Source organism: Amblyomma americanum, chromosome 7, assembly GCF_052857255.1.
Source record: "Amblyomma americanum isolate KBUSLIRL-KWMA chromosome 7, ASM5285725v1, whole genome shotgun sequence".
In the NCBI taxonomy this organism is placed as follows: domain Eukaryota; kingdom Metazoa; phylum Arthropoda; class Arachnida; order Ixodida; family Ixodidae; genus Amblyomma; species Amblyomma americanum.
The window spans coordinates 160,287,592-160,313,230 of record NC_135503.1 but is presented as its reverse complement, the minus strand read 5'-3'; the positions used below and the strand labels follow the sequence as shown (position 1 = coordinate 160,313,230).

General features: G+C 45.9%; 1 protein-coding gene and 1 pseudogene across 2 annotated transcripts in view; both read right to left on the bottom strand.

Annotated features, from left to right (window-relative positions):
• Positions 1-25,639, bottom strand: part of MAPk-Ak2 (MAP kinase-activated protein kinase 2) — a 272,929-nt gene that overhangs the window by 223,480 nt on the left and 23,810 nt on the right. For both annotated transcript variants that reach the window (XM_077629574.1, XM_077629575.1), the window contains exon 2: positions 9,656-9,795. In XM_077629574.1, the coding sequence (XP_077485700.1) occupies positions 9,656-9,795 (140 nt within the window). The remainder of the gene's footprint in view (positions 1-9,655; positions 9,796-25,639) is intronic.
• On the bottom strand, positions 21,123-23,952 carry LOC144096873 (uncharacterized; annotated as a pseudogene).

Sequence of the window (25,639 nt, the reverse complement as noted above, 5' to 3'; positions counted from 1 at the left end):
AACAGTCGCCAAGGTCCTCAGTGCTGAGCAACTGCTGCAGGCGGCTGGGCTCCGAGATGGTTTTCCAGGCCAGGACCGTAGCTTTGAAGTGATCAAACAGGGAGGAAAGGTTTGGCGTCTTCAAAACGTCGTCAAACACGTCCATTACCTCAGGGGAGAGAGTCGGCACATAGAAATACTTCACGCGTTGTGAAGTGATGCGCCGAAGGCCTAACATAGCCTCCACTTGCACGAACCATATGGAAGGATTCCGAGGCCAAAATGATGGCAGCTGAACGTGGACGCTGGCGATGTCCTCCGCAGCCGTTGTATGAGCCGGAACCTGGGGCCTGGGTGGCAGCGTTATCCGCGTCCATCACATCCGGGTTCACCAAACTGTAGAGGGACAGAGACTAACTCCCCTACAAATTAAACGGAGCGCTATGCAGACAAAGCGAACAGGCCGGGACCAAGGCGTCAACTGTGTTTATTCTACTCCGCACGTGGCCCCCTGTAGCCTGCACGAGCGCATGTCACGAGCCAAGGCGTCGCAGCACTGTTGATGGTGATAGTGCCGCTACACATTCATCATATTCTTACGACATCAGTGTGTCAGCGTTCAAAGCTGAATACGACTTATTGCCCTTATCACTTTGTCGTCACATTGCCAGCCTTTACTTGTTCCATAAATTTTTCCATAGTTCACTAGGCCGCGCACATCGTCCCTACAGCCCGCATATCTCATCGCACTCGTCATTATTTTCAAGTTTCCCGACCTCGTGCCGTACTACCACCTTTGCTGTAGACCTGTGCTCAGGAATTGTCATTATCGCCAATCTGTTTTGTGTATCGTTTTCATTTGAGATTGGTTGCCACTGTATTTAAGTAGTGGAAATCGCCTGAATAAAAACCAGTTGTAAGTTCAGCGCCGTGTCTGTGCACTTGTCTCGTCCTTGGACCCCTGCGCTGCTGAAAAACAATGTCACACCAACTTGACCAAGCTTCTACAGTATCAGCTTTGCTGCATCATTTTTTTTCCCATACTGCAGCAAGCAGGAACGACCTACCGAACAACATTGCAGCCATCACATGCTCATCCACCTTTGCCTCAATAATGTTACCCGTCATGTTTTGTTGTGTTAACACTTGCTCACCAAAATATATGTACCCACCCCTTATGTAATACCCCTCGTGGGCCTTTAATGTAATAAAATGAAATGAAATGTAATCCACTGACCCTCTCTCTCTCCTGAATGAGGTCGATAGCAGTGGCGGAGCCGGCACAGTCAATGAATTTCCATTTGCGTTGGGAAGCAAGAAGTTTCAGTGTTTTGACACAGTCATTTCTAGCTTAAAGTGTCAGGGTGTCGCATACGAGAGTAAGCCATGTGTCATGTGCAAGCACCGAAGAAAAGTCCTTTTGAATGAAAGATCGAAATAGTGTCGCAGCCAAAATTCAGCACCAAGTTTTTCAAGAAAGAAAGGAATTCAAATGTAGGCTCTTTGTCAACTCAAAGCCAAGTTGTCATCGTACACCCAAACTATACAGAAACTCAGTCCGCAGCCGCTGGGGACTGAGGGCCGAGGGTTAATTGGCTTGTTCATAGGAGGTTGTGGCCATTTACTACACCAGGGTGGCCAAATTCTGTTCTGATGAGGGAGTGCATTGTCGGTTCTGGTCACGGAGATTAGGCTGCACCCCAGGTCTGGATATGCAATTCCATCGACACACGGTTTTTTTTTTTTAAACCCGGTGGAGAATTGCGCGGCCCCCAGATTCAAACCCCGGTCCCCTTGCACACGATGTGGATTCCCTACCTCTATGCCATCACTGCATCGGACTTGGTATGGTCGACCTTTGAACCCCACAAGGCAAGTCGGCGTACCACGGCCGCTTGCAGTTCTTGCCCAGAGACTGCTGGGCCTGCCGGGTTTTTGAATACCTGGCCGCTACGTGCCTCTAATGATCGTGGACACGGCGCATCTACCGGTTAGAGAAGAAGTGTGCCCTTTTTCGGGAGCAGATTGTTGCAGATTCTACGACCAAGTGGACCACTGAAATGCGTGCAACATGCCGACCAGGCGGTGTGGCCCCAAGAAGTCAACGCTCGCACCCTACAGGCTGCAGAAGACCAGCATCGAATCCGTACCACTGTACGATAACAGCGGTGCTAGCAGCCTCCTCTTTCAGGCACAGGCCGGGGCTCTCAGGACATTGGAGTACTGCAGCCACTTCGATACAGCCGTGATGTATATGATGTGTCGAGTGTGCGGAGCCGAGACGGAAACTGTAACACAATCGGTTTTCGGCAGTGGCAGCCTGACAGCGTCACCTACACGAGCGGTGTTGCAGTGGTGGGCCTTGGTGCGTGGCTACAGCTAGTGGGACAGAATAGCTCTGAGCCCAGATTCACTTGCCGGACCGTTTTGCTTCCAATCTGTTTTTATCTTGGTCTGACTCTGTCTTACTGGATGTCCACCCATTGTAAAAGGTATGACCACGACATCATCATCATCACCATATTCATAGCCAGTTCCTTCATCAAGCAACTTGGGGTCACCTCCAGTGCGGGCGATTCCCCACGACTTCATGCACCACTGTTCTGGCCAGTCCGGGCACGCCACCAAAAGAAACGTGGTCACAAATTTGTTTTGCTCTTCCAGATTACTTATTTGCAAATGCCACTTATGCTTGCAAAGCAATCCTTTCCTGCTCATGGTGTCATGCCCCATTAAGATGTTTAACTAAGCACACAAACAGCTATAACAGTTATTGTGGTGATAGCTATATTACGGTAGCAATTTGAGGTATCAGCGTGGCGGCGCTGGCACCCTGTGGCGGCGCGCAACCCAGTGGCGGCCCCTGTGGCGCCGCCACGCTGTCACGTGGTGCGGAGCAGCTGCCGGTAGTGCGGCGCCGTGGCTGATCACGTGGTTCGTCACGTGGTTGATCACATGACCAAGTTCCACTCGGCCAGCTGTAGTTATCGCGTCACTCCAGGTTTAACCAGAGCTAAACCATCGCCAATTTTTTTGCTCTTGCTACCAAACCTATTATGTCCCATCGCTCTTGCTCATCATGTGCAGTGACGTGGAATTAAACGGTTGGACCGGTCAACGGCGATTCTTCGCCTTCACTTGAACTAATTTGTAAATCTTTATCACGCTTGGAATCAGTGCTAAGCAAACTTGCATTAATCCGTGCTGCTCAGAACAACATAGAAAGCCCAGTAAATGGTCTTTCTTCCCGCGCTGACACTCTAGAAAAAAACTGCAGAAAAGATTCAATCTGCAGAGTCGAACTTGCCTCTGAGCCCAAATGGCAGTGTTGCCAACCTGACATCTGAAAATCAGAATGCGTACAGAAAAGAGTGATGATGCGGAAAATCGATTATAAAGATCGAATTTGCTTTTCTTTGAGATTGCAGATACTGACAACGAAATGTGGACTCAATATGATACACATATACTCACCTTTTTATCTGAGAAACTAAACATCACGATGTCAGCAGGTGACAACGAAAGAGCACACAGGCTGGGCCGTTTTTCAAGTGTCTGAGAATCGTTCAATCATCGTAAAATTTTAGCATTTTAAAGATAAAGCCAAAATTCTTGTTGCACCGTCCCAAGTGAAAGAAACTTGTTTTTCAATTCGAGAAGATTTCTCTGCATGAGTGCGTCTTGCCAGGAAAAAACTTAATTTTTACGCATCCCCATTGAAGATCTGACATCCTAAATGCTCATAGATAATAAGTCTATTTACAAAGCCAAGTCTGACTCAGTTGTAGAAGTACTATAGCCATCAAAATGTGCATCTGCTCCTGTGCTTTTCCATCCACCTGAACCCAGCTGTCGAAAGCCCGAACTTTTCAATAAGTATGTCTGGCTGGTTATCAAATGTTCGCAGTTACATGTGTAAAAAGCAAGCTGTGAAATCATTTCTTGGAGACCATGTTATTGACTGATGACCTTCTCAGCATTAATGGGGGCCCAAATTCATTTGTTAGCACATACCCATAAATTGCCACCACGAAATTCTTTGTTCGAATCCCTGCAAGCACACGAATACTCATTCCCTGCTGCCATGCACCTGACTGACAATTCTTTCAGTGATCAACTTCACTCTGTCATTTTAAACCTGCAATCCCACCTTTCTCTAATTTATGTCCGGAAACTTCAATCTCCCCGATATAGACTGGCAAAATTTCACCGCTAAATCCACCCTATCCAGAAACCCCCGATCGAGTCCTTATGCTCAATTTCACCCAAACAGTCATTGTCCCAACCCGTGGAGCTAACATTCTTGATTTGATCCTCATGTCAAATCCCTCATGACGAATTTGCTCAGGACAAACTGGTGGGCTAGTTGGTTACACATACCAAATGATTCCCAGCACAAAAAAAAGATGACAGACAGAGAACACACCACAAAGCGCCGTACTTCAACTAGTTTATTTTCATGCGACACGCCTACATTTATACAGTACAGCGCAAAACCGGGCGCAGAAAAGCTACAAACGTATAGGTGATACGTCAAATTCCTCCTTGATAGCACTGATGAACTACGTGCTACACGAAGCAACTTCACAAACTAAATACAAACACATTACTGCACACCGAACTAGTATACTAGTGAACGGGAAGCCGCGGAGCAACCATCACTGTGAAATTATGCCCAAGAAATGACGCTTCTTGTAACCAACAGTGCTGAAGGCGTGCCGAAACATTTTTCTTTAAGCTTTGCGATTTCCCCGGCCTCAAAAATTACCCTTGTGGTCTTTTCTGCACACCTGCGCAGAACTGTGGTCTGCTCAAAGGAAGGAACCTGTTCCTTGCACTGACTGCAGTCACGGCAATGTATGCCTAGGTGTCAAGAGGCAACCGTGACGTTGTAGTTGTGCTGCCTAAGCCCTTCATTCAGACGTCTGCCAATCTGGCCAACGTAGGTTTGTCCACAGGGCAAGGGAATTGAGTACACCGCGTTCGAATCCCCGAGCGCCGAAGGACAGGGTGAATGGGAGAAACATGACAGAGGCCTTCGCCTTGCAGTGGGTGTAGTCAGGCTGATGATGATGATGTAGCGTGCAACGGCAGCTCGCAAAAACGACGTGCATACCGGCCGCTCTACGCTTCCGCACAGTGTGTAGCAGATGACGCGCCCAGCAGGGAGCAAGACTCGACTGCAGCGCCATTAGTTCTTGCGACCACCACTTGGGACACATGGGGGGGGTGAGGGATGGGGAGCTGTAAAATAGTTTGTTCTAGTAACGTTGACTGTACCTACGTATGTTCTTTTTGCAATGTTCACCTGATTTTATTGCCATGCGGTCACACAGTACCTTTGCTTTCTTTTGCCGTCTCCCCTTATGTACTACCCCGCCTAGGGTCCTTAAGGGACAATAAATTATGTTTGATGATGATGATGATGATGCTTTCTTGAGGAAGCGGTACACCTTCAGTAAATAAAGTGTTAATTTAAGGAGAAAGAATCACATCTAAAAAACAGACCTTGATGTCTGTTTACTGGTATTTTGCAGTCACCATGAAGCCAGATAAAGTGGAGAAGACAATTATAAAACCAAGGGAAATGCGCTAAAAGGACCGGGATGAGAAGAGCACAAGGACGGGCGCATTTAGCGCATTTCCCTTGCTTAGGTATGTACGACCGACTCGCCCAACAATGTGCACAATTATTAATGCGAAAGTATTAGATGTCCATGTTGGTGCTGGAAGAGTCTGCAAAATGTGTCGCTGAAAGTCGGTCCCCTGTAATGTCACTAAGTACGTAACTTCATTGGTCATATGACATCACGAGTCATGTAAGTTATGAAACATTAGAATAAAAATAAGAAAAAAATGGGGTCTAGGAGGGACTCAAACTCAGGCCGCTGGTGTGTGAAACGGGGATGCCGCCACTCTGCCATGACACTTGGACGTTTAAAGTTGAATAAAGGCGTGTCTAGAGAATGCACAGTTCTAAAGAACATATCTTCAAAATATGTACCGAGGCACGTACATGTTACTCACATATGTTGCAATCAAGCAAGTACCAAATTTCCTCCATGCTTAGCATGCAGTCGTAGTGCCATCATGTGTACCCACTGAAAACCCCCCTTGCAATGTACACCGCTGGCCCAGCAGTCATATGACGCAGGTGGTGGACCACGAGCAGCTTTTGCATTTCCGCATCATAATTTTTTTTCCAGAATATCGTCGATGCCAGGGCTTCCTTTCAACCTTAAAGAGACTATGCAATAAATTAATTGAGATTACGTAAAGCAGACGAGAGATAGGCATTTCATCACTCGTCAGCCCAACGCACGAATTTTAAGCTAGCACCAATATTACCGAAGATATAGAAGATTAAAAGTTACGTTCCTCCTCTCCCCTCTCAACTCGTACATGCGGGCTACCAGACAAAAATAAAGAAAACAGCTCTGGGACTGGGCCCCGCCCATGAATACGTCATCCGCTGACATTCCTTTTGCAACTTCCGGTTGTCGCTCCTAGCACCCCGGCAGCAGCGTCAGTGGCGTGATTGCGGCGCGCATCGGGTTTCTTTGCTTGTCGTCTATTGTAGTTAGCAGTAATGAACCTTGCTCTCGAGGCGCGACTGCTCGCTCTCACGGCCGCGATGGGCATCGAGCCCTATGCGTTCACGCCGTACCAGCTGAATGCCAGCAACGACAGTAGCGACTCGGCGAGCCACTGCGAGTGGCTCCAGAACTTCCATCAGAAGGAGGCGGCAGAGGAAAATTGAAACCATATGCGCGAAGGCAACGCCCTGGCTTGCGCTTGCCCGAGAGGGTCGCGCGGCGGCACGAGCAGACGATTTTCACGGCTACCGGAAGTGTGCCCGTGACGTCGTGGCTCCAGCGAATGAGAGCGTGTGGTGGCCTGGCGACGTCATGGGTACAGTGGCATCTTTTTTCACGATTTTAGTTTCAAAATCGGTCACTACGAGCACACCAATCGGCCCGCGAATCTTAAAAAACACGGTTTTTAAAAATTCATAATAAATTCCCAGCTCAGTTCCAAAGACTCATACTTGGTGTGAATGCTTCTTAGAATCATTTCTAAGCATTGAAAACATTTACAAGCGACTTTTTATTCACTGCATAGTCCCTTTAATCTACATGCCCAAACACGTGTCATGGCCTGTTAACTGCAGTTGCAATTTCATGTCTTGATAGTAATTTCCTCTCAGAGCAGTAGTAGTGGTTCAGTGAAATAAATAAGAAGAAAAGAACTAAACTGTACATGCTGGCCATGGTAACTGCCATTTATCCCTTGGATGCAGAAATAAAAGCAAATGGGAAGACGAAAGTGGAAGAAAAAGTGGAAGACGAAAGAAAGATAGGAGGTATGGTTAGAAATGATCGTAGTGAGAATAGTATTTGCACATATAGGCTGTAATCACGAGTACACTGCATCTACACCACGAAGATAATTGCTTGCGCGCACATGCTTTTCACAGTTCCGCGCAGTACGCGAGGAGCAAGAATATGCTGAAATGCGCCACTGCCACATTTAGAACGTTTCGACAGTAAATTTGTAATGAACAACAGTGTTCCACTACAACCTATTTCTAAAACACTGTTCTCTCAAAAAAAAAAAAAACAGAGGCCGAAGAAAGCACACAGTTGAAACTAGTCTAGCCGTGTGCGCCCACCAACTGCGTACAGCGCCACCGCTGTATACATCACGGAGGCGACCCCGCAGTGGGCGTGAGACGGGAGACTAGCACCATCATTTAGTGACACAAAGTAGGTCGGACGTGAAGAACGTGGGAAACGACTGATTTATAAACTGAGTTTTCAGACCATTTTGTGACTCCCGCCGAGTCTGAAATCGGCGACTTACTTGGGCATTCAGTGACTTGTGCAATATAACTGCATTGGCCACGCAGCATTAAAGAGACAATGAGGAGAACTCTATCATGTTAGCAAAATCTGATAGTTGGGCATTTCGTAACTTTGTTATCACTTGTCTGGTGGCAAAAGATGCATTTACTGCCAAGAGATTTGCATTCGCAGCATTCTCACTCAAACTCCAGATTCTCCGATAACAAAATAGCCGAAAAGTGACGTAAACGGAGACTACGTGATTGCTGGCGGCGAGCGGTGCAGCCGAGCAGCAGCCGAAATGAAACCACAGGCCAGACGTTGAAGGCTTCTATCAGTGGTCGTTGCTTCACTTATGGTTTATGTTTGCACCAGCATTCTGCAGCCTGCACTTGAGCGACGTCAACCCCATGCAGCATCGAGACGCTTTTGACGGTCTGGCAGGATAGTCCAAGCACCGAGGCACCGTCCTGACTGATGAGTAGAGATTACATATTTAAATTCTGCAATAATGGTTCTCGTAGCACTGATTATGCAGCCCAGCGTATTCGTTCACTGACAAAGCAAACACGCCCGGCGGTGCATCTGGTGACGTGGAGGCTCGTGCAACATTAGCTAGCCACAGGTGTTTTCCTTGTCACAGGTGCATGCCGTTGCATGAACTTCGTCCGAGGGGTACTTGGAGGTCTCCTGCTGCTCTGTGCTTGTAAATCGAGGCAGCACATCCAAAAAGGAACCACGCGGGCATGCAAAGTGCATAGCCGCGAAGCACCAAAACTCAGCTGGACGCCTGTTGCACCGCCAGGTAGGGGTTTTCTTCGGCAACATTCAGGTTGTTGTTAGCCTCAGAGATCCGTAGTTTGTTACAGTTATTTCATCATGATGATTTATTTCCTGCTGCGCCATGAAGGCAAAACTGCAGGGGGGATACATACAGACATAAGTCGAGCATACGGCACAACCTAGCCATTTGTACAAGATATACAATGAATGGCGGAAAAAAAAGGGTGTCAACTGTGCACTCACAATTGTCAAAGTTCAGCTAACTGCGTTGTACAGGTCGATTCAGTGAAGAATATATGCATGATTCCCAACACAGCAGCAAACACGGACATAATGGAGACAGGCAACACAAGCGCTGACTTCAACTGAAATTTATTACAGGAAGAATAAATACATCTCCGAATCTTACAAAAACAAACAAAAATTAAACCGGCATACGGGGTGCGAGCTAATCGCACGTGTTCAACAAAAACGCTCTGGCCAGAGGAAGATAACACTGGACACGTCGCTATCAATCCCGATAGGCACCTTTGAGGAAATCTAGTTCATCTTGTGAAACCACTACTTAAAGCCAAATAGCGCAAGTGTCTCCAGAATTATGCATAAAACTAACCCTCTTGCTCTAACTCCCCACCCGTATATAACACCACTTACTGCATGCAGAACACGTCACCGACACCAAAATATGAGCCAACTAGCCCACACCAGAATCTTCTTTAAAAAATGTCGGCTAATCTCTGCAACCATCCTTGCCTGTCACCATAGCTCAGTTGGCAGAGCGCCGGACACAAAATTCGGAGGCCAATGCCACCGGCATGTGGTTGTTTTTTCTTTAGTTTTCTAATCAGTTATCATTACACTATTAATCTCCCACTGATTAACAGTGAAGTGGCAACCTGCCCCAAAGAAACAAAAACCCTTAAGCTTTGAAAGTGTGCACAACCAAGTGAGTGCAGCATGCAGCACAAGCATTTCCACAACTAAGATAACTGCTTAAGAAAAGCCCTAAGCGGCAAACTTTGAAATGGGTGCACTTCTCTTTCACTCACCACTCCATGACCACCAGCAGGCAGCGGTTCCCACCGTAGACGTTCTCGTAGACGTCCACAATGTTCACTATGTGCCGGCAGTTGCTGGCTCGCCAGTGGAGGTCCACCTCGCGGCGCGCCTTCACGTTGTCCCGAAGAACCTGCATTCAATTCATTGGCTGGCTACAGCAACATTTTATCACTGAAATATGCAGCTCAACTATTCAAAACTATGGAGTTGCTTTTCTTCATAACCAGCAGCATTATTAGAAGTGTCTGAAGTACAGAGATGGTTATGAGTTAAGAGGGGACATGGAGATCAAATCGCAATATCTTTAAAAAAAAAACTGATATTTGGTACCATAAGGCCTTTTTAATCATATCCCAAAAAATTTTCCCTGCCTGGAAACAGCCCAGAAGTGACTTGAAAAAATGTTTTATTAATGTAGGTAGCGGAAAACTGGCTGAAATCTCCGTGAGAATGCCAACTTTTTCAAAAGTGTTTTTAGACCTGACTGCCCTGCTTGCAGAAAGCACAGGATGACAATGGCTTCACGGATCTTCAAGCGGTTTTGTTGCATTATGTTCCTCGATAAATTCTTTATGCAGAGACATTTTTATATTTCTAAACTGCTTTGTCATTTTTTCACTGTCACTAATCAGACATGATAATGAATGCATTATGCAAAAGTGGATATAACATTCTGTGCAGAAAAACATCAGGCTGCTAAAAATATTTGGAGAATGTCACTGCACCAACCATTCCTTTCGGTAAAACAGCAGGAGGCTCCTACCCTATTTTGTTGTCACATCAGGCTTACTGTAAGTTAGGTATAGAAATGAAGCATATAAATGTCAGAACTACTGAACATACTTCAACAAAAATTTTGTATTTAAGCATTCAGTGAACTTCTACATAAGCATGCTAGCTCTACACTAATAGATGAAAAAATTCACCTCAGATCCCCATGTCCCCTTCTTTAAAGACTAATGTGTAGTTGCTTCGAAAAGATGGTATTCACCATACATCCCAATTTCTTGTGCCTGGCGGTATTCTAAAGATGCCAAAGTGTGACATAGGTGGAAGAAAAATACCTCGTTTGCAAAAGGCGAAATTCATATAGACAGCCTATATGAATAATGTTGGAAGGCAGCTGTTGTTGGACACAGTCTTTCAAGAATTGCAATGTGACGAACTACCTTTTCTGCAGCAATCATTCATATTGGTCTGTCATCGTAGCACATACCAAACTGCAGCAGTAACTTAAATGTGAATGGAAGAGTGCAGAATAAATGTGATATATCCTAGTGTGTTTTGTGCTCTTCAACCATGTCAGTGACTTCACAATCTAATACAGTTGACGACCGAATTTTTGGACTCTATAGGGACCGCGAAAATGACCGAAAAATCAGGCAGTTCGGAAAATCAAATTTCACTGAAAAAAATCCCGAACTTATAACCAATGCCGGAGGTAGTGGCCAGTTATATTGCACACATTCTAAAGCTCCTCATGACTATATTTCGCCATGCGGCATGTGCACGGACAACGGGCGGCAACCGTTTTCACAAGCTCTGCCTGGCTGTGCTGCCCTCGGTATGTCGCCAATGAACGCACGGGTTGGGACAAAGTCTAAACGGAAAGCGAACACGACGCTGCAGGAACTGAGCTGTGCCCGCAGTACGATGGGCCCAGAACGACAGTGCGAAGATGGCGAAACAATAAGAACCGAGAAACGGCCGAAGCAAGCGTTCTGTCAGCGCTGGCCTTCGCCATTAGGCATAGCGACTAAAGCCAAAATCAGCACCGTATCCGGCGATATGCACTCTGCGGTGGCTTGCGTATAATGAGGCGTCTTGCCTGTCATCGAAACGCCAGTTGTTTACGGTTTTACAATAGAAGAGTCAGGTTGCGGTGCATTTGGCAGCAGGGACGCTGACCTTGCTCTTAAATTCACCGCCGTTTCCTCCCAAACTCGCAGTCTCCGTGAGGCCGTACGCCTCCCACGCGCTTCGCTCGGCACAGATGAGTTCCGTGACCTCAGACTCGGTTCAAGTTCGTGCGGCGGAAGACATTCAAGAACAGTATGAATTCGAAACCACGAGGGCGCAATGTGCCGACTCACACAGAATTTCAGCATCGCAAGTTAAGAGGATCCCTGAATTTCATTTTGTTTGATCAAGTTTCCGATCCCTCCTGCAGTTTGAATTAATGAGGTTCCGCTATACACAATATATGGCGGCTTGGGTATTGGCGGTGAGTGCAAACGAGGTCCGAAAAATTGAGCGGTCAGTTGCGGTGCGTTGAAATTTCAGGCGCTCATATCGGGGGGTTTCATGTGACGTCATCCGCAAGGAGCGCTAGAGGCTAGCGTGCCCTCCGCCATGACTGTGGTCGTTGCTGCAGTGTTGTTACAGACACTGCAGTAGTTTGTGACAGTGACCCCCGATGCTGCTACTGTTTTGCACATATCGCCGTAAATAACGTGTGTGCAACAATGTGATGCCCGTGATCTGCGTGGAGCCGAGAAGAACAGATACCTTGAAAATGTTCGGCTGTGCGGAAACATCGATCCATACGACTATGGAGACTACGAAGTGGTGCGTGACACGGGACTGCTACCGCGTGTGGAATTCACGGACATAAAGGACTATCTTGTGCACGGAACAAGTTTTGTGACAAGAGATGAATTCAAAGCGTACAAATCTATGGAAGCCCACAATTTCCTCACGAGTGGGTGGGTTCAAGAGCCGTGTGTGAGAGTGCTTGTCGACGGCCGATGCGTCGTTGTTGGAAAAGTGAGTGATCTTCAGTGAGACTGCTCATGTAGCTAGCTTAAACACTGCCATTCTGATATACTCGTAGCCGACGGGCTACAGCTAGGTCTAGCGGAATCGCTGCGCATGAGTGCTGCGGCGAAAAACTGCTCTACACGGGACATACGAGGGTGGCCGCACGACGCTGGCGAGGAAACGTCGTGTCGCCACCCTCCATCGTTTCGTGCAAGCGCTGTTTTTCGACGAAAGATCAAGCACCAACCAGCCCCAGTTTACACTTTGTTAAAGTGTCAGTACTGCTTCACCGAAGCTCGATTCCGTGTCGTGTGCATTATTAGTAACACAGTACACACAGCACAGATCATAATGGCGAAGCGTTCTCGTTCAGTCTACTATTCGGGCTGTGAGCAAGTGACAGCTCTTTTTCGACCGTTTTCAGCTCAAATACTGCAGCACTAGTGCTTTATTGTTATTGTGCTGGACCAGCGTCAATGAAGTTTGTGCATTTTCGCTCTCAGCGCAACACGAACGGGACACAAGACGAAGGACTAGCACAAGCAGGCACTGACTATCAACTGGTTTTTTATTGAACATTGTACATTGGCCAGACTGGCAGGTGCGTTAACAAACGCTTGATGGAGCATGAAAACACCAGGAAAATTGACTCCCTGTCTCACACAGGCTCCCACAGCAGGCAATGCCAATGCAGGCATGAAAAGGATCATGTAGAAAGGAGAGCTAAAGGGGACCCCCTTGCCCAGGCGTCTTTCAAGTGCGAAAAGTGCCAATGTGTTCCCGATTACAAGAACACGCGCATCCTGTTCCGACATAACAATAAATTAACACGCGAGGTAATGGAAGCTTTTTATATTTACCACAACGGCGCAAAATGTATCAGCAGCCCTTCCATAACGTTATCCGAGAGGGAATTGAGCTATCTGACCTCCCACGTGCCTTCCAGATAACTTTTGTTGATTGATAAGTAGTTCACTGTTTGTATTTATACACTTTTCGTTCTTCAATAAAAAACCAGTTGATAGTCAGCGCCTGTTTGTGCTAGTCCTTCGTCTTGTGTCCCGTTCGTGTTGCGCTGAGAGCGAAAATGAACACTTACCCACTCGCCCAAATTTCCGCCTTGCTGAAGTTTGTGCAGTTAGCCTACTGCAGCTACAAAAATTCGTTGCTGCAGTCGCCGCATTTCGTACCTGGGCTGTTACATCATGTGCCATTACATCATGTTGTGTGAACGAAAAATTTGGTGAGCTGGTTGTAGTACATGCTGGAATGTTGGTAGCGCTACAGACGAGGACCATAAAACACCCCACAAGCGCTTGTGGTGTCTACTTTCCCTTCCCTGACCTAGTTGGTTGAGCGACCCACATTTCAGTGCGTTATGCTGAGACTTGCACAGCTCTCATTGTACGCGCAAAACTGATACCTATGCTGGTGTGCAGTGTGCTATGCAACCAGAAATTTTACAAGATGTTGTGCTACAACTCTCGAGAAGCATGTCACCATGCCTTCATTACGGCGAACGCTTTTTTTGTTGTTTTTTTTTTGCAGCTGCAAAGTCAGCCACAGATGGTCAGTCAATGATCACTGTTTGTTGTTTTTCAGGTGCACCATTCCCAATCATTTAATAAAAAGATGCTGGAACCATGGCTTCTAGTAAAAGAAGACAGCCAAGTGCTGGCAGGTCACTATACTTGTAAAAAAGCAGGCCTTGGGGAAGCTTGCTCACACACTGGAGCAGTTCTTTTCTTCATTGAGGCTGCAGTAAGAAGAGAATCAATGGTTTATACAGACAAAGAAAATGCACGGCTGCCTCCTAAAGTTCGGTTCCTTGAAGGAAAACGTGCTGCAGAGGTTGATTTTGTTTCTGCACAAGTCAAGCGGCGTCTACTTGGTGCAAAAGGAACAAGCCACTTAGAGAAGCGCCAGCGGAAACCTATCGAGGAAACGACAGAAGAAGAGCAGAGCACATTTTTAGGTGCATGCTATGAAAGTGGCAGCAAATCAGCTCTTCTTTCACTAGAAGAAAATTACGCAACTGATTTTGTGCCCGTTGCAGCAAAGATTCCAATGGTAATGCTTACGAACCTCTACAAACGGGACACTCCTCAAACTTGGACAGCAATAATAGACCACAGCCAAAAGATGACGAAGAACCTGGCAATTGAACCCAAGGCACACTCACCATATTAAGGTACTGTTTTGAATTGTTGTGTGCTGCACAAAACCAGAAGTGAACTTTGCAATACTTCTTGTGCCTTTACGTGTGAGTAGACACTAATCTAACAAACTTTTCTCGGCTGTAGGTTGCTGCCTTGGTGGAGGAGGAGACAAGGCCCAGGCGAAATCCTCCAAGAGGTTCACATTCCGAACTGGGCGCATTACAGCTTCAAATGCTAAAGCAGTGTGCCACACTTCATTAACTAAGCCTTCACTGTCATTGCTGAATAAGATTTGCCACCCTTAAGATGTGCAGTTTTGGTCGCCTCAGACAGCATGGGGTAAAGAACATGAATCTAAAGCAGGAGACGCATACGTTGCAGTCTCCACTAACGTTCATGTAGACTTCAGGTGTGCAGCATTAGGGCTTCTAATATCTGCAGACCAACCATTTCTGGCAGCAACACCTGATGGTATAATCAGCTGCGCTAGCTGTGGTGAGGGTGTGCTTGAGATTAAGTGTCCATACAATGGCCGCAATAGCACTGTGAGGGCACTAGCAGCATCCAAGGCAGCTTGCATCTTTTTAAATGGAGAGAACATCAAGCTTCACACTGACCATGCTTACTACTATCAGATGCAATTGCAAATGCTTGTTTCCAAAAAGAAGTACTGCAATTTAGTATTCTGGACAACAAAAGATTTTGTAACAGTGAGGATTTATAATGATGCACAGTTTTCCACGAAGATGGCAGAGCACTGCAAGCACTACTTTCAGATTGTTTTGCTCCCTGAGCTTTGTTTTCACCATTGGAGCGGCAAAGCCATCTGCAGCGAAGTAGCCGAAACAGAAGGATCTGATATGCCAGATGAATTGTACTGCCTCTGCCGAAAGGCCGAGTCGGGTGATATGATAATGTGCGACAATGGAACATGTCAATATAAGTGGTTCCACTTAAGTGTGTCGGCATAAAGAGGGCCCCAAAAGGCAAATGGTACTGTCCAGTATGTTGCAAGGTACTCACAAAAGTGTGAAATTTCATTTCCTTTTTATTTCCTTAAAGCCCCCATCCGGGAGTATTACAGTTTATTTTCTGTAAACAATTGTGCACAGTGGCCGCTCGCGCGCACTTATTTTCGAACAGAGCCAGGACATTAGCGTGTGTTGTGTTGGGTTTTATGGCACATAGGCTGCTAAGGCCGTCATGCACCAAGCTCAAGGTATAGATTTGGTTTTCTGTAGAATGTTTAGGAGTATGAAAAATCGTCGATGGTGTTGATGGCCTAAAAATATTGAACTGCATAGTAAAAAACAGAGAAGAAGAAATCTGGAAATAGATAATGGCAAAAACCCAGAAAAGGTAAGGTAGCCTCAGCGGCTATCCTTGGCTAGGCAAAGATCCTGAGGCTCCCAACCAATCAAATAAAAAGCCTCAGCCTTCTTCTTAGGAATGAGAAAGTGGATGAGGTGTATCATGCAATAGAGCGAACCAGTGGTTCAGAATTTACAGTTTTTCAAGTACCTCTGCTTCTTTTAAAAAGCTAAAAACGGAGGGTATGTTAACAATGGCATTATCATCTAAGAGCAGTGCTGGATGAAAGGGAATGCATTTGTTATAAAATTGAGTAAAATACTTATTTCTTAGTGTTCCAAGTTTCACACATGAAAATAAAACACGATTAACAGTAAGATCATCCCCCCATTCGCAAACAGGTTTGTCTTGTTTTGTTAGCAGGAAGCTGTACGTAAGGTGCATGTGGCCTAATCGGAGACGGCATGAAATCCCTTCCTTAAAACATTCCTGGTGAACACGATTTAAATTCACCTAGAACCGGTTTTACCAAGTGTAGTTAATTATTCACCTTGCCGTTCCATGCCGACTGCCATTTTTCTCTTAATTTACGCTGTACTAAGTTTATGCAATCCTTAAAAGGTATATTTAATTTTTTTATTTCCTTTCCACGAGCTTTAGCAGAGCACAAATCTGCCCTCTCATTTCCTCTTATTCCGACATGACTGGGAACCGAGTACAATTTATGTTTTGTCCTTGAGCTGTCGCTGTTACTATCTTGTGTATGATGTCACCAAGAATCGGAGTGACTGCATTTCTAGAGTGCACAGCTGTAAGTATACTGAGGGAATCTGTGTAAATAATACTGTTGGTGAGGTTTTCGTTTTCTATTTTTTCTACGGCAACACAGACTGCGTAACATTCTGCAGTGAAGATGGATGAGCACTGTGGAAGTCGTACTGTTTTCTCCGACTTCCCTCGGACCACTGCGCTTCCTACGTAAATATCCGTTTTTCAACCACCAATATAAAACTGCGTAAAACTACTGTATTTTTCTTCGAGTGCAAGGAATTCTTCTACTATATGTTGTTGAAGAGTTTGTCTTTTATGGAACTGTGTAAGAGTGAGATCACAGATTGCAGGAAAATTGTACCATGGAGGTAGTGGATCTCGTCTCCGAGCAATGTCAGGTAATGTATCTAGTACGCCGAGGTTTTGGCACATCTCTTCAAAACGCAGTAGGAGTGGCGAGCAGTTTATTGTTAAACAATGTTCTAGGTGGGCACTTTGTGACTATTGGGTAACAGAGGTGTTTGGGCAGTGAACGGATTTTTAAAATGTATGAGCATGTGAGCATGGTTCTTCTATCTGTAAGAGACGGTTCATTGATTTCTACATAAAGACTATTTATGGGCGACGTCCTGTACACACCAGAGGAAAGACGCAAACCTAAATTATGTATTGGATCTAGTCGTTTCAGGTACGAAGGTCTCGCTGACCCATAAATTATACCTCCATAGTCTAAGGTGGAGCGTACCACTGAGAGATAAATTTGCAAAAGACATGTCCTGTCAGCACCCCAACAATTACGTAACCGTACTTTGAGTATATTTAGGGATCCGGAGGCTTTCTTTTTCAGTGCATTTATATGAGGCAGGAAAGTGAGTTTTTTGTCAAAAGTTATCCTTAGAAATTTGTGCTCATTTTTTTCTAGTATCTGTGTTCCGTTCAGGTGTATGAATGGGTCGGCTTGTATGCCTCGTTTCAGCAAGAAAAGGATAGCGACTGCTTTCTGTGTGGAAATCTGGAAGCCGTTTTGATCTGCCCATGTCACTAATTTGTTCATTGTCAACTGTATTTGTCTCTCGCATGCTTCTACGCTTGAGGATGTGCAGGCTATTTGAAGATCATCAACGTACACTGAATACAGGATGGACTTTGGGATTATTTTACTTATGGAATTCATCTTTACAATAAAAAGTGTTGTGCTTAAGATACAATATGCCTCATTTTAGCAAGAAAAGGATAGCAACTGCTTTCTGTGTGGGAAAACTGGAAACCGTTCTGATCTGCCCATGTCACTAATTTGTTCATTATCAACTGTATTTGTCTCTCGCATGCTTCTACGCTTGAGGATGTGCAGGCTATTTGAAGATCATCAACGTACACTGAATACAGGATGGACTTTAGGATTATTTTACTTATGGAATTCATCTTTACAATAAAAAGTGTTGTGCTTAAGATACACACCTGGGGAACCCCGTTCTCTTGAACGAAGCTCCTGGACAGGGTTGATCCCAGGCGTACTTGAAATGAGCGGTCGGAAAGTCATTGAGGCAGTTTAACATCCTACTGCGGATTCTAGGTCGCCCAGGTCGCGGAGGATACCAAACCTCCAGGTTGTATCATACGCTTTCCCCATATCGAAGAAAACGGCAAGACAGTGCTGTTTGTGTATAAAAGCTTCTCTTATTGTGTTTTCGAAGCAAACTAAATGTTCTGTTGTTGAGCATCCCTTTTTATAACCGCATTGATGGACATCAAGCAGTTCGCGGGATTCAAGAACAAATGTTAATCTTTTATTAAGGACACTTTCAAAAGATTTCGCGAGACAGCTTGTGAAGGCTATCGGCCTATAGCTGCTTGGGGAAGTCGGTGGTTTTCCATGTTTCAGGAAAGGCACTATAACGGCTCTCTTCTACTCCTGAGGTATTTTTCCTTCTGTGAATAATTTGTTAAAGAAATTTAAGAGTGCCTCTATGGCAGGCTGGGAAAGATGCGCAAGCAATTGATAGTGTATCTGGTCAGGTCCTGGAGCAGTTTTTTGCCAGCAGAAAGTACAGCATTGATTTCTCAGAGAGTGATTAAATTGTTGTATTGTTGGTATAGTGAGATGAACTAGAAACTGCAGCGAAGTGTTCCCCCAAAATGTCTACCTGTTCCCTTATGCTTGTTTGTAAGCCAGGTGTCGTCAAAAGAGGAATCGTGAACGGTGAGAAGTTGCCATTTAATTTCCTAACCTGTTCCCACATTTTTTTTGTTATTTGACAGATTATAGATGAAATGTAACTCTGCCAAGAGGCTTTCTCGGCATTGTGACGGACGTACCGAGCTTTTGCTCTGGCCTTTTTAAAACGTACGAGGTTCTCATGTGTAGGATACCTGCGAAATTTGTCCCAAGCTGTATTTTGTTGTTTTTTTGCTTCCTTGCATTCCTTTGTCCACCACACTTTGTGGTTTTGCCGCACCACTCCTGAAGACTGAGGAATCGCTAAGTGTGCGGCAGTAATTATACAGTTCGTGAATATTTCATTTATCTCATCGATGCTGACGTTTTTAAAACTATATCTTCTAAATTGGCTTGTGCTCTAAAGATTTCCCAGTCTGCTAAATGTAGCCTCCAACGTCGCGTTTTAGTTGGGATAATTTCTGGTGCAGATATCAAACTTATTAACACAGGGAGGTGATCAATTCCATATAGTTTGCCGATAGCATCCCATTTAAAATCGTTACAAACAGATGGTGAACTAAAAGACAAATCTAAACAGCTCATATTGCCTGAGGTTGGAGAGCAGTATATGGCCTTTTCCATGTTTAAAAGACATATAATGTTTGTGAGAATAAAATCTTCGATTGTTTGCCCCCCAAAGTCGCAGCGCACGCTTCCCCAAAAAGGGGAGTGCGCATTAAAATCCCCAACTGCATTAAAATCCCCAACTACCAGATATGGCTGTGGAAGTTCATCTATCAGTTCTTGTAGGTCATGGACTCTTAATGTAAAGTGTGGAGGAATGTATACGGAACAGATTGCTAGCATTTTGTAGCTGATGATGCTGACTGCTACCGCCTCAAGTTTTGTTTTGAGCTTGATTTCTTGAGCAGGAACACCGCTTTGAACAACAATCGCGACGCCTCCCGAGAGTCGATTTGCCTGCTCTCGATCACGTCTAAAAGTTCTATAATGTTTTAGGATATGCACATGTTTTGGACCAAGATTGGTCTCCTGAAGACGTAAAACTATAGGTAACAAGCAGCAAGAATAGGTAACATTGACCCTAAATTATGTGTTATGTCACTGTAATTCCATATAAGTCCTCTGCAATTCCGCTGAATTAAAACGCCATGTTTATGATTTTTAGAGGAAATGAATTGAGATTTACTTACGTGGTGGGCCTGTTATGAGGGGTGTGTCTTTTTTTCCGCTCAAGAGAGCTGTTCCGCCACTGTGAAGCGGGCGGACTGGAGGTTATATTCATCACCTCGCCAGAGGTGTTGGAGGACCACGCAGCCGCGGTTCTGTTAGTTTCAGGCCTCTCCCAACGGGTGGAGGTCCTGCGGGATGCCAACCCATGGACCAGCGCTCCCTGCTTTGGCAATGACAGGGCAGATTTCGCTGACCCTGCCTGGGGCGTGGATGGCCCTGCCATAGGCTCTGTGAAAGCGACCATGGCAGGTGCCGAAGTGCTGTGCGGTGCCACGTCCCTGCGCACTACATCAGCGAAGTTTTGTTTTGCTGTGAAGAAGAATGTGTTTGTAAGCGCAAAACGCCTTCTCGCTTCTCTAAATGAAATGTTTTCCTTTCTCTTTATGCTGATTATCTCTTTTTCTTTCTTCCAGGACGGACACGCCCTGGAGTATGCAGCATGGTCTCCACAGTTTGCACAGCGCAGGGCTGCATCACATCCATCAGACTGGTGATCATTCGAAGCACATTTTGCGCAAATTTTGCGACCGTGGCAGCTCTGTGAGCCGTTGCCGAACCTTTGACAGTTGAAACATCTGCAAGGGTTGGGTATGTATGGTCTTACATTGACTTTCAAATATCCCACGTCGATTGTGTCGGGCAATGTGCTGGTGTTGAACGTGAGGATCAAATGTTTTGTGTCTATTTCCTTATTGTCCTTCCGAATTTTAATTCGGTGGACATCTATGACGTCTTGGTCGGTGAGCCCTTCGAGCATTTCTTTTTCAGTGATGTGAACAAAATCACTTCCAGATATTACGCCTCGGACAGTTTTAAGTGAGCGATGAGAAGTCACGGAGACAGGGATTTCCACTATGGACGTTAGGTTAAAGAGCTTGGAGTGTTGGACATTGTTGCACAGTTCGAGCAATAACTCGCCACTGGCCATTTTTGAGAGCTTATAGACAATGCCTAAGGTTTCTGTAAAGCACTTTGACACAAGGAAGGGAGATATTATTCTTGCTTGCTTATCTTGTTCTTCACTGTGGATCACATGATATTTGGGAGAAGTTACGTTTCTTTTCTGAAAGAAGTCGTCTGCCTCGTTCCGTCCTCTTTTGAGAGAGCGATCTGGTTTTAAAAGTAGGGGAGCCATAAAAAAAATTTTGTTTTTCGGTCATAGTGCCAGCCACCCACCACGGAGTCTAACAAGGGGATGGGACAGGAACTTGATAGCAAGTCCTGCCCACGCCAGCTGTACACCTCAACTGTTACCAAATATGACGCAACTCAGGGTAGTTGGTCACACAAGGTTAACCCACGCCGCCAGGAAAAAAGGAAAAACCAAGAAGTGAGTAGGAGATAGGAGAGTTGTGAGAAAGAGATAGGAAAGCGAAAGATGGAGGGGAGGATAGGAAAAGGCGACTGCCGATTCCCCCCTGTCGGGTCAGGCCGGAGGTGCCGTCTACAGGAAGCTGGAGCCAAAGTGGTGTGTTGCCTCCGCCGAGGGGCCTTAAGCGTCCATATGCTCGGCATCGGCTCAACCACCAGGGTCCCCTTTTCCCCGGACACGGCGATGCCATGCACGGCTAGGCGCGGGTGCTCGGGTCCATGATGACGCACTGTTCACCATCATCTTCTTGCGGGGATGTCCCTACGGATGCTCAGGAACCCGTGGTGTCGCCACTCACCAACGCCTGCAAGCTGCAGACATTGCGGGGAGCCTGGACATTAGCACGAGAGCTTGATTGCTTTATGTATTTTGTAAATAGTGTACAAAGCTCTCCCCTGTCCTTTCTTGCTATCGCTCCCCTCTATACTTCTCGCTATCCTCTCCCTTTCCCTTTCACCTCCGCCGGCTGCAACTCGAGTGCTTAAGATATTAGATAGCAATTGTCGTGGTCGGCAACATTCTTTTCCTTCTCTTTTTCAGTTATTTATTTTTAAATAAACCACCACTACTAATAAGAAAACTTGTGGTTGGCATCGCAAGCTCGGTGGCAGAAGGTACTGTTGGAATATGGCCCCAACTCGCCCGGTTTGCCTTGGCTGTGTTGAGTACAAATAAAGTTGCCATTTCAAACACAAAATATCTCAAACTTTATTCAGCATAAGATGCAAGCATTATGTACACTAAAACAAAGTGAAGGGCTTTAGAAACATTTCAGCAAAATGGTACTACAGAGCTCCCCAAGTTGGTAAGAGCTGCACACACAAAAACTATCTTGTCAAGCACTGTGGAGTCATCATGTTCTGCTGCCAACACTTTGGTCGGTAGAGTGTATTTTAAAATGCGGTACCTGTTACGCACGAAAACCAATGACCTGCTCTCCATGTATCCTCACATTGGACAGCTTACGTGTCTTTTCTATTTCATGAGCCGAGAGTTGCGGCTTGCCCTTAGTGAACGCTGAGATGACCAGCTTAGCGCAATGCAAGCTCACAGACTGAGATGGTAAAGCCCCTAACTGTTAAAACTGCATAACCCGGCAAGAGATTGTCCAACACACCACACTTTTCAACGATTACTTTGTCACTGGTTCGGCCACACCAGCCATGCGAAATATATGTGATTACACCCTGCGGTGCGATGTCAATAAGGTACTTGACTGTGTTTTGGTGTTTATACGCCGACCATGTGTGTGCTCGTGGCAGCACTGATGTTGGTCTCTCTATAAAACAGCTCAAAACGGTCAATTATCACGGCTACTTGGGTGCCGAAAGATCTTCAGAAGACCACTGGCATTGTCATGTGCAACACGTAACATTCTGGCCATCTAACACCACGTAACGGCTGCACACAAGCCCCATCAAGCCACTTGTTCACAGCCCTCGATACAGTTGCCTTCGACACGTGAAACCTGCAAATTTTAAGTCTGGTTCTAGCAACAATAAGGTATCAAAAAGAAAAACAAATGCTGTACAGTGGGTACCTAAAGGCCAAATCGTGGAGAGGAGTATTCAGATAGAGGCGAATAAGGAATACAATCATTTCCTGAAACTTGATCAATGAGTTTCGGGGCGTGTGTGACGCGCTTGACTCCAGCAAGCGAAAAAGTGCAATCAGCTGAGCAAAGTTTGGCAGCCCTGTATAGAACTGCACCATTTCTTGGCTCTCTTTGAAGCACTGCTCTGTGAGCATATGTGCGTCTAGGTTTCTTTTCACCTCCCGAAGCTCTGAAAGATGTCTGTTTTCATTTTCATGTAGCTAAATTTGAGCCATTGTTAAATCTGTGGTTTGTGCAAAATCTGGCTAGTCTTAAAAGATGAACAGAAGAAAAACATGGTTTATCATTCCTCATGCAAAATTTTGCAGCATACTGGCCTTGATATTTTATAGCATGAACATTATCGCTTCTATGCCAATTCCCCATGAAGTGTGCACGTTTATTTGGTTTAATGTGCTAAAGATGATTTACAAAGAAAACGATTGTAAGAAATGCATACAAGTGCAGCTGAACGAAAGATGCACCGAATTTCTACGGAACTTTTTAGCCAAAGCACATTTTCGCAGATGTATTAGCAAGATGAACCCATGAAAGACGTGCAGCCGTATGTCATCATATCTTCTTCAAGCACTTGGAACCACAGTTCATTCTAGCCTCTGAAATTTGCAGAAAAGGCACCTGATTACAGTTGTATTAGCAAGCTGAACTTATGCAAGGTGTGCAATCATGAGATCACATCAAGTTTCTCAAGCGCGGTTTGCTGTATCTTAGTCTTTTCAACAGCACCTATGAATACATACCAACAGCAGAGCACTCTTCTGTAGAAGCTTCTACCTCACTGCATGCCTCTTCCCCGTTGGAAGTAGGAGCTTCATCCTGAGCCTCTTCTTCAGCAGAACAAACTGCATCTTGAGATAGCGCTTGGGTCGGTGGTGCATCAGGATCATCAGTGTCGGACACTCTCACCCGTGGCTTTTTCCGTGGCTTTTTCAGTGTGTCTTGCGTCTTCTATGACCACTTCAACTTTCTTTTGTACCTGTGAACAAAGTTCTTTTTCATTCAAGTCTAGGGTGTCATAAAGAATCAGGTAAAATATGCCTGAAACGCAGCAACAAGCAAGCAAGCTTACTGGGACACCAAAATGTCGCTGTTCGCTTCTCTTCCGTGTCCCAGATGCAGAGATGGTGCCTAGTCTGGGTCTGCTTCGGCCATCATGTAAGACGCAGGGCATCCTGCAAAAAAGTAGCCGATAATTTTGTGACCACAACTTCGCTGCCGCTGCAAAGACGGTTTTAATGCCCTGCCCATGCACCTGTAGCACTGCGCCTTTAGTGTTAACGTCATCGACAGTGTTATACAAAGCACGGCTGCCTGGATCGGACGCGCGGCGTGCATTCAACTCATATGTCCGATCCAGGCGGCCATGGACAAGCTCACGCGTTTTCCCGCTGTTCCAGGTTTTTCAAAGCCACCAGTGACGGCACTGCTCAATGCCTGATGTAAGAGCATGAAATTATCCATTTACTGTTTTGATAACAATGGAAGTACTCACCTGAAATAAAGTGTTTTCCGCATACTCTGTAGTGGGTTGCCGCAGGGTCCAAGCCTTTGCGATTGATACGCCGAAGCCATCCCACTCTCCGTCTTGCTGTAAGCTAATCTTTTTGCACTGGTCAAACTACTTCGGGAATGCAAAATAAACCGTGCTGAGCAGCGTTCTCGTCCCCGGGCCTTTTTTTGAGTGATTACAACACCCGAACACAGCACAGTTCACCATCGCTGTCGCACTACAGCCGCTCTGGACAACGCGGCGCTAAGCACTTCAAACTTCCGCAGCACAGACAGCTCCAGGAGCAAATGTTCACGCGGGCACATTTAACGCCGTGCAGTAATCTTGCTGGTCGCTTCGGATGGTGCCTTTTTCCCACAGCGAACTTGAGAAGGCAAGTGGGCGTTACAGACGTGTGAACTACGACGACTGCAAAAATGGCGTGCTAGCCTGCACGGCGCTAGCGCCGCCTCGGAGCACGACATCAGTGAAACCACCCTACACGTTGGCTCTATAGGCCATGTCATGGCACCGCGAATAAGTCCGAAAAATCAGGCGTCCGAATTTTCGGTCGTCGACTGTATTCAGCTTGGCCCCCCGAAATATCACTGCTCTGGTTTTCGCTGCATTGAACTTAGGTCGTCATTAAAACTTCTTTTTGGGCGAGTTGGTGCACAATGAACAGCGCAAACATAGAAGACCACAAGGCACACATAGACAAGTGCTAGCTGACAACTGATCTTATTGCAGGAAGGCGACGCCTTATACAAACGATGTGATGTGTGAAAAGGATAGGAAAGATTGGACACATGCACAGTCAAGCAGAAGCCAAATCAAATTAGCTCATTTTCCCTTTTGTAGCGATAGCTACATTAAGGTAGCATTTCGAGACTTCAGAGTAGTGGCGCCACCCTGTGGCTGCGCCGCCACGCTGTCATGTGGTTGGTCACGTGGTGCGGAGCAGCTGCCGGCGGCGCGGTGCCGTGGCTAATCACGTGGTTCGTCACGTGGTTGATCACGTGACCAAGTTCCACTCGGCCAGTTGTAGCTATCGCGTCCCTCCAAGTTTAACCAAAGCTAAACCA